At 39.0% G+C, this 16,984-nt stretch overlaps 1 protein-coding gene across 1 annotated transcript in view; it reads right to left on the bottom strand.

Moving 5' to 3' along the window:
• Positions 1–16,984, bottom strand: part of ACER3 (alkaline ceramidase 3) — a 152,793-nt gene that overhangs the window by 72,286 nt on the left and 63,523 nt on the right. Inside the window, exon 3 of the mRNA XM_043908067.1 lies at positions 4,807–4,859. Within this exon, the coding sequence (XP_043764002.1) occupies positions 4,807–4,859 (53 nt within the window). The remainder of the gene's footprint in view (positions 1–4,806; positions 4,860–16,984) is intronic.

The raw sequence follows: 16,984 nt of genomic DNA, 5'->3' as shown, positions 1-16,984 counted from the left end.
ATCAGGAAGAAAACAAGGATGTCTGTTCTCTCCACTTCTATTCAACAGTGTCTAGGATACAAATGAATATACATGCAAAACAGAAACATATTCACAAATATAGAAAACAAACTTGTGGTTACCAAAGAGGAAGAGGGAAGGACAATTAGAGTGTGGAATTAATAGATACAAACTACTACATATAAAATAGATAAGCCACAAAGATACATAGCATACCACTGCCATTATCTTGTAGTAATTTATAATGGAATATAATCTGTAAAAATATGGAATCATTATGTTGCACATTTGAAACTAATATAATAATGTAAATTAACTATATTTCAATTAAAAATAAAACACTGTGCAAGAAGTCCTAGTCAGGGCAGTTAGGCAAGAAAAATAAGTGAAAGGCATTTAATTGCTAAGGAAGAGGTAAAACTCTATTTACATATGACATGATCTTATACAGACAAAAAACCCTAACGAATCCATATACATATACACATAAAACTGTAAGAGGTAAAAACAAGTTCAAGAAGGCTGCAGGAATAGGAGCAATATGCAAAAATCATTGTTATTTCTATACAATAGGCATGAGAAATCAGAAAATGAAATTAAGAAAACAATTTCATTTATAGCATCAAAAAGAATATAATACCTATACAAAAGAAGTCAAGACTTGCACATAAACTATAAAACATCATTGAAAGAAAATTAAAAGACTTAAATAAGTGAGAAGATACCCTGTGTTCAAATATTGGAAGCCCTAATATAAAGATGGCAATACTTTCCAAAGTACGGATTTAATGCAATCTCTTTCAAAATCCCTTTTCATACTGTTCATGGGGTTCTCAAGGCAAAAATACTGAAGTGGTTTGCCATTCCCTTCTCTAGTGGACCACGTTTTGTCAGAACTCTCCACCATGACCCATCCATCTTGGGTGCCCCTACATAGCATGGTGCATAGTTTCATTGAATTAGACAAGGCTGTGGTCCGTGTGGTCAGATTGGTTAGTTTTCTGTGATTGTGGTTTTCAGTCTGTCTGCCCTCTGATGGAGAAGGATAAGAGGCTTATGGAAGCTTCCTGATGGGAGAGACTGACTGAGAGGGATATTGGGTCTTGTTCTGATGGCCCCCAAGCTCAGTAAATCTTAAATCCAATTTTCTATTGATGGGTGGGGCTGTGTTCCCTCCCTGTTATTTACCTGGGGTCAAACTATGGTGGAGGTAAAGAAGATAATGGCGACCTCCTTCAAAAGGTCCCCTGCACATACTGCCTCACTCAGTGTTCCCAACAAAGCAGCAGGTCATCGCCGACCCACGCCTCCACCGGAGACAGTGAAGAAGAACTAAAGAGCCTCTTGATGAAAGTGAAAGAGGAGAGTGAAAAAGTTGGCTTAAAATTCAACATTCAGAAAACGATCATGGCGTCTGGTCCCATCACTTCATGGCAAATAGATGGGGAACAGTGGAAACAGTGACAGACTTTATTTTGGTGGGCTCCAAAATCATGGCAGATGGTGACTGCAGCCATGAAATTAAAGGATGCTTGCTCCTTGGAAGAAAAGCTATGACCAACCTAGAGAGCATAAGAAAAAGCAGAGACATTACTTTGCCAACAAAGGTCCATCTAGCCAAAGCTACGGTTTTTCCAGTAGTCACGTATGGATGTGACAGTTGGACTATAAGAAAGCTGAGCGCTGAAGAATTGATGCTTTTGAACTGTGGTATTGGAGAAGACCCTTGAGAGTCCCTGGACTGTATGGAGATCCAACCAGTCCATTCCAAAGGAAATCAATCCTGAATATTCACTGGAAGGACTGATGCTGAAGCTGAAACTCCAATACTTTGGCAACCTGATGCTAAGAACTGACTCATTGAAAAAGACCCTGATGCTGGGAAAGATTGAGGACAACAGGAGAAGGGGACAACAGAGGATGAGATGGTTGGATGGCATCACTGAGTCAATGGACATGAGTTTGAGTAAACTCCGGGAGTTGGTGATAGATAGGGAGGCCTGGCGTGCTGCAGTCCGTGGGGTCGCAAAGAGTCAGACACGACTGAGCAACTGAACTGACTGACTGACTTTGATTTCGACAGGGGTGCCACGACAATTCAGTGGGGAAAGAACAGTGTTTTCAACAAACGACCTGAGACAACTGAGTATCCATATGCAGAAGAATGAAGTTAGATGAGTACCTCACACCATATACAAAAATTAATTAAAAATGGAGCAAATACCTAAATGTAAGAGCTACAACTACAAAGCTCAAAGCTCCTAGAATAAGATATAGGTTTAAGTTTTCATGACCTTGGATTAGGTTCCTTAGATATAATATCAAAAGCAAAAGCAACCAAAGGGAAAAATAGATAAAATGAACTTCAGCAAAATTGAGAACTTTTTTTGCTTCAAAGGATGCTATTAACAAAATGAAAAAAACAACTCATGAATGAAAGAAAATGTTATAAAACCATGTATTTTATAAGGGCCTATATCTAGAATACATATAGCACTCTTACCATTTAATGACAAAAAGGCAAATAATCCAATTTTAAAATAGGCAAAAGGATATGAACAGATATGTTTCCTAAGAAGATACATGAATGGTCAATATACACATGAAAAAATGCTCAACATCATTTATTACTGTTGTTGTTTAGTTACTAAGTCGTGTCCAACTCTTTTGTGATCCCATGGATTGCAGCCCACCAGGCTCCTCTGTTCATGGGATTTCCCAAGCAAGAATATTAGAACAGGTTGCTATTTTCTTCTCCAGTGGATCTTCCTGACCCAGTGACTGAACTGAACCTGCATCTCCTGCTTGGTAGGTGGATTATTTACCACTGAGTCACCAGGGAAATGCCCATTTATTATTAGGGAAATGCAAAAGAAAACCACAATGAGATACTACTTCACACCCACTAGGATGGCTCTAATTAAAAGGACAGACAATAACAAGTACTGGCAAGAATACAGAAAATTGCCAGCAGGAATGTATAATGGTACGGTCACTGAGAAAAACAGTCTAGCAGCTCCTCAAAAGGTTAAATATAGTTATCTACCGTGTGACCCAGAAATTCCACTCCCAAACATATGCCTAAGAGAACTGAAAACATACATCCACACAAAAACTCGTATATGAACGCTGATAGCAGTATTATGTTCAAAAACCAAAAACTACCCAAATATCCACTAATTAATAAGCTGATTAACAAAATGTGCCATATCTAAACAATGATATTTTGGCCTAAGTGAAAAAGCTCAGATACAAAAGGCCACATATTGTATGATCCATTTGCTATAAAATGTACAGAATAGGCAAATCCATGGAGAGAGAGTAGATCAGTGGTTGTCAAGGGCTAGGTGGAGGAATTAATGGGGAGTGACTGCTAATAGAAACGAGATTTCTCTTTGAGGTGATGAAAGTAGTCTGGAACTAGAGAGTAGTGATGGTTCCACAACTTGTGAGTATACTTAAAACAACTTGTATGCTTTAAAAGGGTATATTTTTGTGATATGTGAATTACATCTATAAAAAAAGATATACACCTACATATCGACAATACCACCAACAAAATCAGGAAAGTAACATAGATTAATTACTACTACATAATCCTCAGACCCCATTAAGTTTTCTAAGCGTCCCAGTAATATCGTAAGTATAAGCACGGGCACACACACTCACAGGGTCCGGTCCAGAATCACACCGCCCGTTTACTTCTCACGTCCTTTCAGTCTCCTTCAATTGTGCACAGTTCCTCGGTCTTTTCATTTTATGACCATGGATACTTTTGAAGATTATATGCCACTAGTTTTATAGATGTCACTCATATTTTAATATGGCTGTAATTAGTAATTCATAGACTGTTATATAAACAGATCCTTCCAGATTAGCGCTATCCAATACAGTAGGCACTAGGCGTATGCGGCTATTGAGCATTTGGAGTAATCTAAACTGAAATACACTGCAAGTGTAAAATATATACCCAATTCTAGGCTGTGAAACATTTCGTTAATAGGTTTTTATATCAATTACATGTTGAAATAATAGCAATACTTTGGATATACTGAGTTAAAATATATTATTAAAATTAATTACACCTATTTCTTTTTAATGTGGCTTTTTAAAATGTGACTACTGGAGACTACTGGAAATTGTACAAGTAGTTCACATTATATTTTTTTTCAAATTTACTTTTTAATTGAAGGATAATTGCTTTACAGAATTTTTTTGTTTGCTGTCAAACCTCAACATGAACCTCAACGTTATATTTTTATTGGACGGTGTTATTCTAGAAGCTTCTGGGTTAGCAATGGGGAACAAAGAGGTTAAAAGATTCCAGACAACCTATATGGCCCCCTTGGGGCGAGGACAGTAAATATAAATCCTTGCATAGCTCTAAAACCCTGCTAGTTAAAGGAACCAGACCATTCAACTGGAGGCCATAAAAGAGACATAAGGGAATATAGGCAGCTAAGAATAAGAATACATTGTTTTGGTGAACTGATTTTATCTTACCAGGATGTCTGTATGGCATTTTACTTTCCAATCCTGCTCTAAAGCTATACATGCCGTAACAGAGGTGGTCAAAAACTCATACTGCTCTTGCTTAGTTTCTCTCTGGACCACTTCTTTGCTTGCCCCTTTACTTCACTTATTCAACCTGGATCCCTTGGTCTGAAGTAAAAACTCCAGGGACTACAGATCTCATCTTTTTTCTCTTGTCTCAATATCATCATCTAGTAATTTGCTCTTTCCTCAAATGTGAAGTGTCTCTAGACTAAGAGAAATAAGCATTTAGTCAATTTTGTCATTACTGACCTGCATTTCATATTTCAGAGTCATGTGGAAGCACCAGGATCCCATTCCTACCACTGAAATTAAAACAAACAAATAAAAAAAAAACAATTAGCATGAAATTCTTTGTGCGGGGCCAGAGTGACTTGAAAAGACAATAAGACATTTTAAAGCACTGAGTTTTAAGAACAAATTTATGAAATCCTGTGGAAAGATATACCAGACCCTGCCTAAGCTCTGTCTATAATTGATGAAATTTTGGAACAGAAAAAAAAAACAAGCATAAATTCTCATAAATTCCCTCCAGTAAGTGATTTACTAAATTAATCAATATTCTCCATTCTTTTGCATAAAATGTATTATGGATGCTAGGGGTAAGCTTTAATGCTCAGAGCTGGTTAGCTACTCTTCAGTACTTCTTTCTATTTCTAATCCAAATACTTGAAGTATATGCTTAATAAGAACCAATCAGTTATGTCTGTTTGTTCTGAAACTTGCTAATGCCACTGCATTTAGTTAACAGAAATATGACTGCAAAAAGACAGCTACTGTTTCTATAAAAACTATTTAAAATATTTCAAGAAATGTTTAAAACAGAATTAATAAAATTGAGTTGCTAATAAAAATTGCTCTTGATATCTGTGGATATATGTTATGAACTGGGGAAAATTCTGTATTCATGCCTCAAAGTTCTTTCCAACTGCTTCTATTTTAAATAAATCGTTTTCATTGTAAGTTTTAAAATTTTCTGTTTGTTTTTCAATGCAAAAAAGACCATCAGAACTATAATTAGGGTACTATATTCAAAGGCCATGCTCTGCATCAAATCGTTGTCAAAGATTATACCACTATGCTTAAATTAAAATAAAACTTAAAGATGGGTATATGTATTTTTCAATAATTATAACTTTGACTCTTTAAAAATTAACATAATAAATATCACTCCCGATTACACCTGATAATACAGCTACTACTGTGATGAAGCTCAGTTCAATAAGCCTTTATTGAGTACTTTCTATTTGCCAAATTCAACTACAGACGCTGAGGTACAAAGGTAAGATCCAATCATTGGCCTTAATGAAGCATACAGGCTAATGGAAGAGACAGGCCAATAAACAGAAGATACCAGTAAGTGGAGATATGGGGAGAAAAAAAAGATACGCATGAAGAGAACTTCCTTGGTGGTTCAGCTGGTAAAGAACCCGCCTGTCGATGCAGGACACATGGGTTTGATCCCGGGGTAGGGAAGATCCCTTGAAGAAAGAAAAAGCAAACTGCTCCAGTATTCTTGCCTGGAAAATTTCACGGACAGAGGAGCTACAGTCCATGGGAGTGGACATGACCGAGAGTGCGACGCGGGCACGCACGCACACACACTGCCATAGAAGCACAGTCTTTGGGAAGAGTTGGACACGACTGAGAGCGCGCGCGCGCACACACACACACACACACACACTCTCTCTCTCTCTCTCTACCATAGGAGCAGAGAAGATGGGACTTACAACACACACACACACACACTCTCTCTCTCTCTCTCTCTCTCTACCATAGGAGCAGAGAAGATGGGACTTACAAAAGAAGCCACACACACACACACACACTACCATAGGAGCAGAGAAGATGGGACTTACAAAAGAAGCCACACACACACACACACACACACACACACACACACTCTCTCTCTCTACCATAGGAGCAGAGAAGATGGGACTTACAAAAGAAGCCAGACACACACACACACACACACACACTACCATAGGAGCAGAGAAGATGGGACTTACAAAAGAAGCCACACACACACACACACACACACACACACACACACACACACACACTACCATAGGAGCAGAGAAGATGGGACTTACAAAAGAAGCCAGACACACACACACACACACACACACACACACACACACTACCATAGGAGCAGAGAAGATGGGACTTACAAAAGCCAGACACACACACACACACACACACACACACACACACACACACACACTACCATACGAGCAGAGAAGATGGGACTTACAAAAGAAGCCAGCGAAAGCAAGAATGATGCCAGGAGTCTGTCTCAAGGATATAACAGGTAGCCCAACAAACACAGTAAATGTGGATGTTATCAAATCATTTGAACAAAACCATTAGAGAAAGATTTCAAACGCTTTGTTACTCTTTAAAAAAGAATCAGTATGGATATTATCACATTTTTTTAGTGCTCAAAATGAGATGAGAGAAGTAAAGAGTTACTGAACTCATCTTACTAAGGAAATGAAGAAGTGGGATGGTGGCTGTCCTTTTTCAAAGGAGAAATCAGAAAATTAGATAAATTAATGGCAGGAGAAAAAACCAAACCTTTTGAGCTATTTAAAGTCACATAATATACTATAAAGTAAAAAAATAAAAATGAGGTGGATGACTATTTATCCTGAAAGGTAGACTGGCCACTTAATCTATGTCTCATTCAAGGGTTGTTTTTATCCAAATGTTTCCAAATATTCTCTTGTCACTGTTTTTATATCACATTAAAGCCTGATCTTTCAAAAAACCTCTACAGTTTATTTCCTTTCGAAACTCCATTTAGAGTGCAAAGAAATATAACAGAATATCACCTCTCTCCATACAATATTTTATATTTTGCCACTAGAAAGCAAACCACCAATTTTTGCTAAAATATATTAGCTTTACTGAGATGCAATTCACATGTGTGTGTGCATGCTCTGTCATGTCTGACTCTGAGCAACCCCATGGACTATAGTCCGCCAGGCTCCTCTGTCCATGGGACTCTCCAGGCAAGAGATCTTTCTACTGATCTCTACTCCACTGATCTTTCTACTGTCTACAGTTTTGTCTTTTCCAAACTGTCATACAGTTGAAATCATACAGTAAGTAGCCTTTTCAGTTCTGCCAAGAGAACGCACTGGTCATAGCAAACACCCTCTTACAACAACACAAGAGAAGACTCTACACATTGACATCACCAGATGCTCAACACCGAAATCAAACTGATTATATTCTTTGCAGCCAAAGATGGAGAAGCTCTATACACTCAGCAAAAACAAGACCAGAAGCTGACGTGGTTCAGATCATGAACTCCTTATTGCCAAATTCAGACTTAAATTAAAGAAAGTAGGGAAAACCATTAGACCATTCAGGTATGACCTAAATGAAATCCTTTATGATTATACAGAGGAAGTGACAAATAGATTAAAGGGATTAGATCTGATAGACAGCGAGCCTTAAGAACTATGGACAGAGGTTGATGACATTGTACAGGAGGCTGTGACCAAGACCATCCCCAGGAAGAAGAAATGCAAAAAGGCAAAATGGTTGTCTGAGGAGGCCTTACAAATACATGAGAAAAGAAGAAAAGCAAAAGGCAAAGGAGAAAAGGAAAGATATATCCATCTGAAGAATAGCAAGGAGAGAAAAGAAAGCCTTCCTAAGTGATCAGTGCAAAGAAATAGAGGAAAACAATAGAATGGGAAAGGCTAGAGATCTCTTCAAGATAATTAGAGATACCAAAGGAACATTTCATGCAAAGATGGGCACAATAAAGGACAGAAATGGTATGGACCTTACAGAAGCAGAAGATATTAAGAAGAGGTAGCAAGAATACACAGAACTATACAAAACAAATCTTCATGACCCGGATAACTACGATGGTATGATCATTCACCTAGAGCCAGACATCCTGGAGTGCGAAGTCAAGTGGGCCTTAGGAAGCACCACTACGAACAAAGCTAGTGGAGGAGATGGGAATACCAGACCACCTTACCTGCCTCCTGAGATATCTGTACGCAGGTCAAGAAGCAACAGTTAGAACAGGACATGGAACAATGGACTGATTCCAAATTGGGAAAGGAGTACATCAAGGTTGTATATTGTCACCTTGTTTATTTAACTTATATGCAGAGTACATTATGTGAAATGCCAGGGCTGGATGAAGCACAAGTTGCAATCAAGATTGCCAGGAGAAATATCAATAACTTCAGATATGCAGATGACACCACCCTTATGGCAGAAAATGAAGAGGAACTAAAGAGCCTCTTGATGAAAGTGAAAGAGGAGAGTAAAAAAGTTGGCTTAAAACTCAAAATCCAGAAAACTAAGATCATGGCATCCAGCCCTAGCACTTCATGGCAAATAGATGGGGAAACAGTGGAAACAGTGACAGACTTTATTTTCTTGGTCTCCAAAATCACTGCAGATGGTGGCTGCAGTCGTGAAATTAAAAGACGCTTGCTCCTTGGAAGAAAAGCTATGACCAACCTAGAGAGCATACGAAAAAGCAGAGACATTACTTTGCCAACACAGGTCCGTCCAGTCAAAGCTATAGCTTTTCCAGGAGTCATGTATGGATATGAGAATTGGACCATGAAGAAAGCTGAGAGCCGAAGAACTGAAAATTTTGAACTGTGATGTTGGAGAGGACTCCTGAGAGTCCCTTGGACTGCAAGGAGATCAAACCAGTCAATCCTAAAGGAAATCAACCCTGAATATTCACTGGAAGGACTGATGCTGAAACTCCAATACGTTGGCCACCTGATGTGAAGAACTGACTCACTGGAAAAGACCCTGATGCTGGGAAAGACTGAAGGCAGGAGAAGGGGACAAGAGGATGAGATGGTTGATGGCACCACTGACTAGATGGACATGAGCTGCAGCAAGCTCTGGGCGTTGGTGATGGACAGGGAAAGCCTGGCATGTTGCAGTCCATGGGGTCACAAAGGGTTGGACATGATTGAGCGACTGAACTCAATTAAACTGAACTACGAACATTCCTGGGAAATCCCATGAACGGAGGAGCGCGGTAGGCTACAGTCCATGGGATCGCAAAGAGTCGGACACGACTGAGCGACTTCACTTTCACTTTTACCAACGTTCCAAGCATTTCCATTGGGACAAAGGAGTGAATAAGAGGTAAATGTTTCCTGTCCTAAGAACTTTTAGGAAGCCACTAAAAATATGAGAGAGGCCATTTCAAAGCTAAGGGAGTCTATACAAAGGGGTTACTACCTTGTCTAGTGAGTCAGAAGAGGGATATCAGGGGAAGTAACACATAAGCTAGGACTAGAAGAACAACAAACTGGAATTAAATAGGTGAAAAGAACTTTTAAAAATGAGATCATTCTATGTAGAAGGATCATCCAACATAAAGGAATGACAATGCACTCAAAGAAGTAAAAGAGCTTGGCTTCGACTATAAACATTGTTGCATCCAGTGAGAATATTGCCATGATTTGCAGGCAGTAAACTGAGAAGAGCTTTTAAAGTCATGCTATGATTTGAACTTCATCCTAAACACAAAGTAAATTGTTGAAAACTACATCCACATACACAAATACATAAGTGCACACACATATTAACAGGACTGACTTCTGCATTAAAAAGTATTACTGTGGTTACAAAGCAGGAAAATGTTTACAGGAGTAGTTTCCTTACTTTGATAGCAAAAAAAAATTGTTTAGGAACTCCATATATGTGTATTTATTTATAAATTGTATACACACTGCTGTGTGAAGATACTACATATATTTTTAAACATGTAAAATAGAAATTTAAAAAAATGATATAAATAAATACAAATAGGTGTTAGCTTTCTTCCTGCCCCAACAGATCATATTTCTCACTACCTGGGGAATGAGCATCCCACTTGATGATTGTTAGTTTTAATGACAAAGACTAAACTCCTTGCAAGGCATATGTGGAGTTTCGTAATTTGGCTCCATTCAGTTCATTTTACTGAACTTGTAGTTCAGTTACACCTGACTGCTTACTTCTCTCATCTCAACACTATTCATCTTCTAATCTGTTCTGTCTTTGTTCACTGCTTACCCTGTTCTTTTGGCCTGGAATACTTACCCCTTTCATTATTCAATCCTACCTGCCTCTGGTGACTCAACAGTAAAGAATCTTCCTACAATGCGGAGACGTGGGTTCAGTCCTTGGGTTGGGGATATCCCCTGGAGAAGGGAATAGCAACCTACTCCAGTATTTATGCCTGGGAAACCTCACTGACAGAGGAGCCTGGCAGGCTATTGTACATGGGGTTGCAAGAGATAGACATGACTTATTGACCAAACCACCACCGCCACCTGCCACTAGCCTTTGTCTCTGCTTACTGAAATCTCATGTAACTTCTGCTGCTGCTAAGTCACTTCAGTCGTGTCCGACTCTCTGCGACCCCATAGATGGCAGCCCACCAGGCTCCTCCGTCCCTGGGATTCTCCAGGCAAGAACACTGGAGTGGGTTGCCATTTCCTTCTCCAGTGCATGAAAGTAAAAAGTGAAAGTGAAGTCGCTCAGTCATGTCCGACTCTTAGCGACCCCATGGACTGCAGCCTACCAGCCTCCTTCATGAGATTTTCCAGGCAAGAGTACTGGAGTGGGGTGCCATTACCTTCTCTGCATGTAACTTCTAGATCCAATTTATTTTGCGATTTTCATTCCTTTCAGCTTTTGCCTTTTCAAACAATTTCAAACTTTAGAATGTTGAAAGAATAGTCTAATGAACTCCTGTAAATTCTCTATTCAGATTTACCAACTTTAATAATTTACATATGCATATATAAATTATTATCTTTCTGAAACATCTGTGTAAATTGGATGCATCATGTCCCCCTTAATACTTCAGTGTATATCCCAAATCCATTTTATTTATTTGTTTTTACAACTCAAGTAGGCAAGATTTACTGGGCAAGCAGCAAGCAGAACCTTCTTGAGACATGTGAGTAGACCAACGCCTACAGGAGTAGCCCTGTCCCATTCTGGCTTCCCTCTTTCATATCTCTTGTTCCCTCCCCTGAGCAGTTTCTGCCAGATCCATTTTAAATGGCACCTCCTAACTTAAATCTTCCTCTGTTTTTGCCCCAGTTAAGTCAACCGTACAAGGCATCTAAGAAATAATGTCTGGCTACACCAGTAGTTATCAGTTTTTGGAGAACACTATTTTGCCTCAAGATCTTTACAAATGCTAGGCCCTTGTCCCAGAAACTCCTGATTCAGTGGGTGTGCTGGTACCTGCGTGCTGGTATTTTAAAGGCCTATCAAGGATTTGTTGAACCTTAAATGTGAAAGATCACTGTTAAATTCAAAGATTCTAAGACAAAGTATGGTCCAGGTTTCTATAGCTCACTAAAGAATCTCCGACTCAATGGACATGAGTTTGAGTAAACTCCAGGAATTGGTGATGGAGAGGGAGGCTTGGCGTGTTGTAGTCCTTGGGGTTGCAGAGTCGGACACAATAGAGTGACTGAACTGAACTGAACTGATAGAATCTCTAGAACCTAGCACAGAACCAGGCATATAGAGAACACTTACTAAGTGTTTGGTGACTGGTTGATTTTTTTTCCTTTCTTCCTTTTTTTCTTTTTCCTTCTCCATGATCCAGCATTTCCCATTAAAGTAAGAATATGTGTATGACTAGTAGAGGAAATGTTAGGAATGAATTGATAAAATATAACAGGAGAAATAAATGAGTACCAAAGAGAAAAAAATATTATTTGGGAATAATGTGGACAATAGAACAGAAAGCCTTGCCTGGCAAGGTAACATCTGAGTTAGAGAGATTCACAGGCAGAGAGAGTGAGGCAGATTGTATAAACACAGTGCATACATACAGTTTGAGTCTAAATATTTACCCTAAAACAACACTCTGATTCTGCGTGAGCACTGCTGATTCTCGCTGCTATGGGTTAGTGTTCTGTGCTGCCACCACCTCAGGCCCAGGGCGCTCCTCCCCTCCGTCCCCACAGCAGCATGCCGCTTCCAGGCAAAGGCCAATTGGGCTCTTGTGGTCTAGGGCACCACCTGGTCTCTAAGTACTTCATGTCCTTTATCACCTTTCTCTCCTGTATCAACCATCGCCACCTGGCTAATGGACTGTTCACAAAGTCTCTAATACCTCCTGTCCCATTTACCTGTGCTTCCTCACTTTCCTGAGTTTTCAAAAGAACTGCCTCCATTTCCTCACCTCTCTTTCTGATCCCTTCCTCAAAACTATTCACACCACTGAAAAAGCCTTTCTTTTATCCTCCTCAATCTCTTAATAGTATTTAATAAGCAAGACATGTTCTGCTCTAGTTTTCTGTAACATCTTGTTCTGCTGGATTTCCTATCTTGGTGTTGCTTCCTCATAGGTTCCTTGGTTGGCTCCTTCTATGCTTAACATGTAAATCAGGGTCTGTAAATTCAAATGCCTAGAGAGATATTTGACTAAAACATGCTAAGTTAAAAAAACAAACAAGAAACGGTGTAGAGACTGTGCTCAACTGGACAGACCATACTGAAGAACAGAGCTTAGACTGATTGCCCCTGCATAGAAATATAGGCTTAGTGATGTTGCATTTTCAAATTATTCAAGAGAAGGCAAAAATCTGAATTTTTATGGGAACTCTCAATTTTCAAATGTGGGAAATTACTTTAAAGGATTTAAAATTTTTAAATATGGCAATTAAAACATGTCAGGATGCCAGATTCTGCCTTTGGGTGATGAACCTGTGGTATTTATGTTTCTCTTTGGGCTTTCTTCTCTCAATATATTCATCCTCTAGGTGATCTCATCAGTTCCCATGGCTTCAAATTATAACAATGATGTCTACACCTCACCTCTAAAATTCCAATGCCATGTATTTAAATGCCTACTTAGTTCTTCATTTAATGTCTCACAGGCATTTCAAACTCAATATAATCAAAACAATGCCAGATTTTCTCTTTCCACAGTTGTCCAAACTGGAAACCTGAAAAGAAACTTTGAAAATCTTTCCTTTTTCCCAACTCCCACTTTTAATCCGTTAATGAGTCCAACAGGCATTAACTCCACAATACATCCTGAGTCATCCACTTTTCACTCCAATCCCAAAGAAAGGCAATGCCAAAGAATGCTCAAACTACAGCACAACTGCACTCATCTCACATGCTAGTAAAGTGATGCTTAAAATTCTCCAAGCCAGGCAATACGTGAACCATGAACTTCCAGATGTTCAAGCTGGTTTTAGAAAAGGTAGAGGAATCAGAGATCAAATTGCTAACATCCGCTGGATCATCGAAAAAGCAAGAGAGTTCCAGAAAAACATCTATTTCTGCTTTCTTGACTATGCCAAAGCCTTTGATTGTGTGGATCACAATAAACTGTGGAAAATTCTGAAAGAGATGGGAATACCAAACCACCTGACTTGCCTCTTGAGAAACCTGTATGCAGGTCAGGAAGCAACAGTTAGAACTGGACATGGAACAACAGACTGGTTCCAGATAGGAAAAGCAGTACATCAAGGCTGTATATTGTCACCCTGCTTATTTAACTTCTATGCAGAGTACATCATGAGAAACGCTGGGCTGGATGAAGCACAAGCTGGAATCAAGATTGCTGGGAGAAATATCAATAACTTCAGATATGCAGATGACACCACCCTTGTGGCAGAAAGTGAAGAGGAACTAAAACGCCTCTTGATGAAAGTGAAAGAGGAGAGTGAAAAAGTTGGATTAAAGTTCACCATTCAGAAAACTAAGATCATGGCATCCGGTCCCATCACTTCAAGGCAAATAGATGGGGAAACAGTGGCAACAGTGGCTGACTTTATTTTTCTGGGCTTCAAAACCACTGCAGATGGTGATTGCAGCCATGAAATTAAAAGACACTTACTCCTTGGAAGGAAAGTTACGACCAACCTAGACAGCATATTAACAAGCAGACATTACTTTGTCATCAAAGGTCCGTCTAGTCAAGGCTATGGTGTTTCCAGTGGTCATGTATGGATGTGAGAGATGGACTATAAAGAAAGCTGAGTGCAGAAGAATTGATGCTTTTGAGCTGTGGTGTTGGAGAAGACTCTTGAGTCCTTTGGACTGCATGGAGATCCAACCAGTCCATCCTAAAGGAGATCATTCCTGGGTGTGTTCATTGGAAGGACTGATGTTGAAGATGAAACTCCAATACTTTGGCCACCTGATGCGAAGAGCTGACTCATATGAAAAGACCCTGATGCTGGGAAAGATTGAGGGCAGGAGGAGAAGGGGATAACAGAGGATGAGATGACTGGATGGCTTCACTGACTCTATGGACATGGGTTTGGGTAGACTCTGGGGGTTGGTGATAGACAGAGAGGCCTGGCGTGCTGCGGTTCATGCAGTCGCAGAGTTGGACATGATTGAGCGGCTGAACTGAATTGAACATCCACTTTTCTCCGATCTCCACTGATGCTATCCTAGTCTAGGCCACTATCACCTCTCACTTGGGCCATTGCAGTAGTCTCTGTTGACTGGTTTTCCAGCTTGCACTCTTACTGTCCACAAATAGATTCTCCCCAGATACTCAGGGAGATGTTTTAAAAACACAAATAGGATCATGTCACTCTCTTGCTAAAACCCTCCACTGGCTTTTAGAATAATATCCATACTCTTCACTCTGGCCTATGGTGAGACCTGACGTGATCTGGCCCATGCCTAAATCTCTCCAAGATCATGTTCTGCTACTTTTCCTCTTAACTACTAATGAGTATTAAGAGAAAATCAAAAAGTAAACAGATAATACAATATGATGCATTAAGTGCTGTGATAAAGATATGCATCATATTCAGTGGGTCATCTAATTCTATCATGGGGCTGAGGAAGGTTTAAAAGGAAGGCTTTCTAGAAGAAATGACACTTAAACTGAGTCCTGACTGACATACATGCCAAGTTCACCAGCTAAGAGGTTAAAGGTAGAGATATAAAAATATATACAGCACTAAAAACAGCTAATAGGCTGATACAGCTCAAGTATAAGGTACATGTGTGAGAGTTATGGAAAATGAGACTAGTAAAGCAGAGGGTCCAGGTTAGGACCAACTTGCCTAGGAATATAGATTTTCAAATAGGTTATCTCATTCAAAGAGAAAATGGTTGAATCAAAAGAGGCACACTGCCTAAAGAGAACACTGGTAAAATTTAGCTAGTAAGTCAGTTTTCACCAGTGACAAGCTACAATTTATCAGCAAGTACATATTTTGTAACATATTATTCAAATTGACACAAATAAGAAATTCAAGAATAGGAAACTTGAGTTCTTTTAGCTAAGAAACAAATGCTAAATGTGTTAAAGCAAAACAATACTCATTGAACCTTGAATTATACACATTAGAAATTTTGACAATATTTTAAAAAGGAATCTAAGCATTGTCCTTTTCTTTCTTTTGCAAATTAATTGATTCAATCACACAGAGAATAAAATATTTAATTAATGTAAGGGTGATTCAGCCAACATTTCATCGCAGTCTCCCTTAAAAAGTCGGAGACATCAAAGTGAAAATAAAATTCACATTTTTAGGAACTGTCTACAGCATTCCGAAAAACAAGTAACAGGGAAAAACAACTTTGCCGACATGGTTATGGCTATACGTAGTAAAAACAGGCAGTCAAATTAGTAATGGAATCAGATAAAGAGGTCAAATGCACCAATGTATCTAGTTAGAATTTTCTAACTAGATGTTCATAATCACAGCATTTTACCATGGTTTAAAGAGTCTCTCAAGCATATAAAAATTTCACCAGGTTGGAACCTCTTGATTCAAATATTCTGGTATACTACCATAGTTTTTCAAGGTTACAAGACTACAGACATGTTCTGATACACATCTCTTTTGATCCATTTGACGTCTGACCACAGTGAGGAAACAGTGTACCACTTAACCATCTGAGTGTTCAGAAGCAGGAAACTTTGGAAGATGTGACTACGGCAGAATGGTCAAAGAGATGTAAAAATTACTAGATTTGAAGATGGAGGAAAAGGGACCAAGTCAAGATGCAGAAGACAGTATGTGGGCAGCCACATAAACTGGAAAGGACAAGGAAATTGACTCTCCCCCTACAGTCTTCAGAAAGGAACTCAGGCTCTCCCCCAACAGCCTTCAGAAAGGACAGAAATGTTGACATTAGCCAACTGAGACTTGTATCAGAATTCTAGTTTCAAGAACTGCAAAATAATAAACTTACCCTTTTTTTTTTTGGTACTTTGTTAGAGGAGCAGTAGAAAACCAATACAGGGCTGATTTTTAAAGTGTTTTTAAAACAAGCATTACGTTCTTATTCCCTCTCGTTTTAACAGCAAGTTTTACTGAGATCTATTAGAAAAATAATGAGAGGACATTTTTTTGTTTTTCCATTGATCTGTTATGAATATCTCTTCCTTTCATAAAATGTACATATCTGGGATATAATATAGTAGAAAAAT

The sequence above is a fragment of the Cervus elaphus genome, chromosome 1, assembly GCF_910594005.1.
Source record: "Cervus elaphus chromosome 1, mCerEla1.1, whole genome shotgun sequence".
Lineage (NCBI taxonomy): Eukaryota > Metazoa > Chordata > Mammalia > Artiodactyla > Cervidae > Cervus > Cervus elaphus.
The sequence above is the reverse complement of the archived record's forward strand: the minus strand, read 5'-3'. Positions and strand labels throughout refer to the sequence as shown.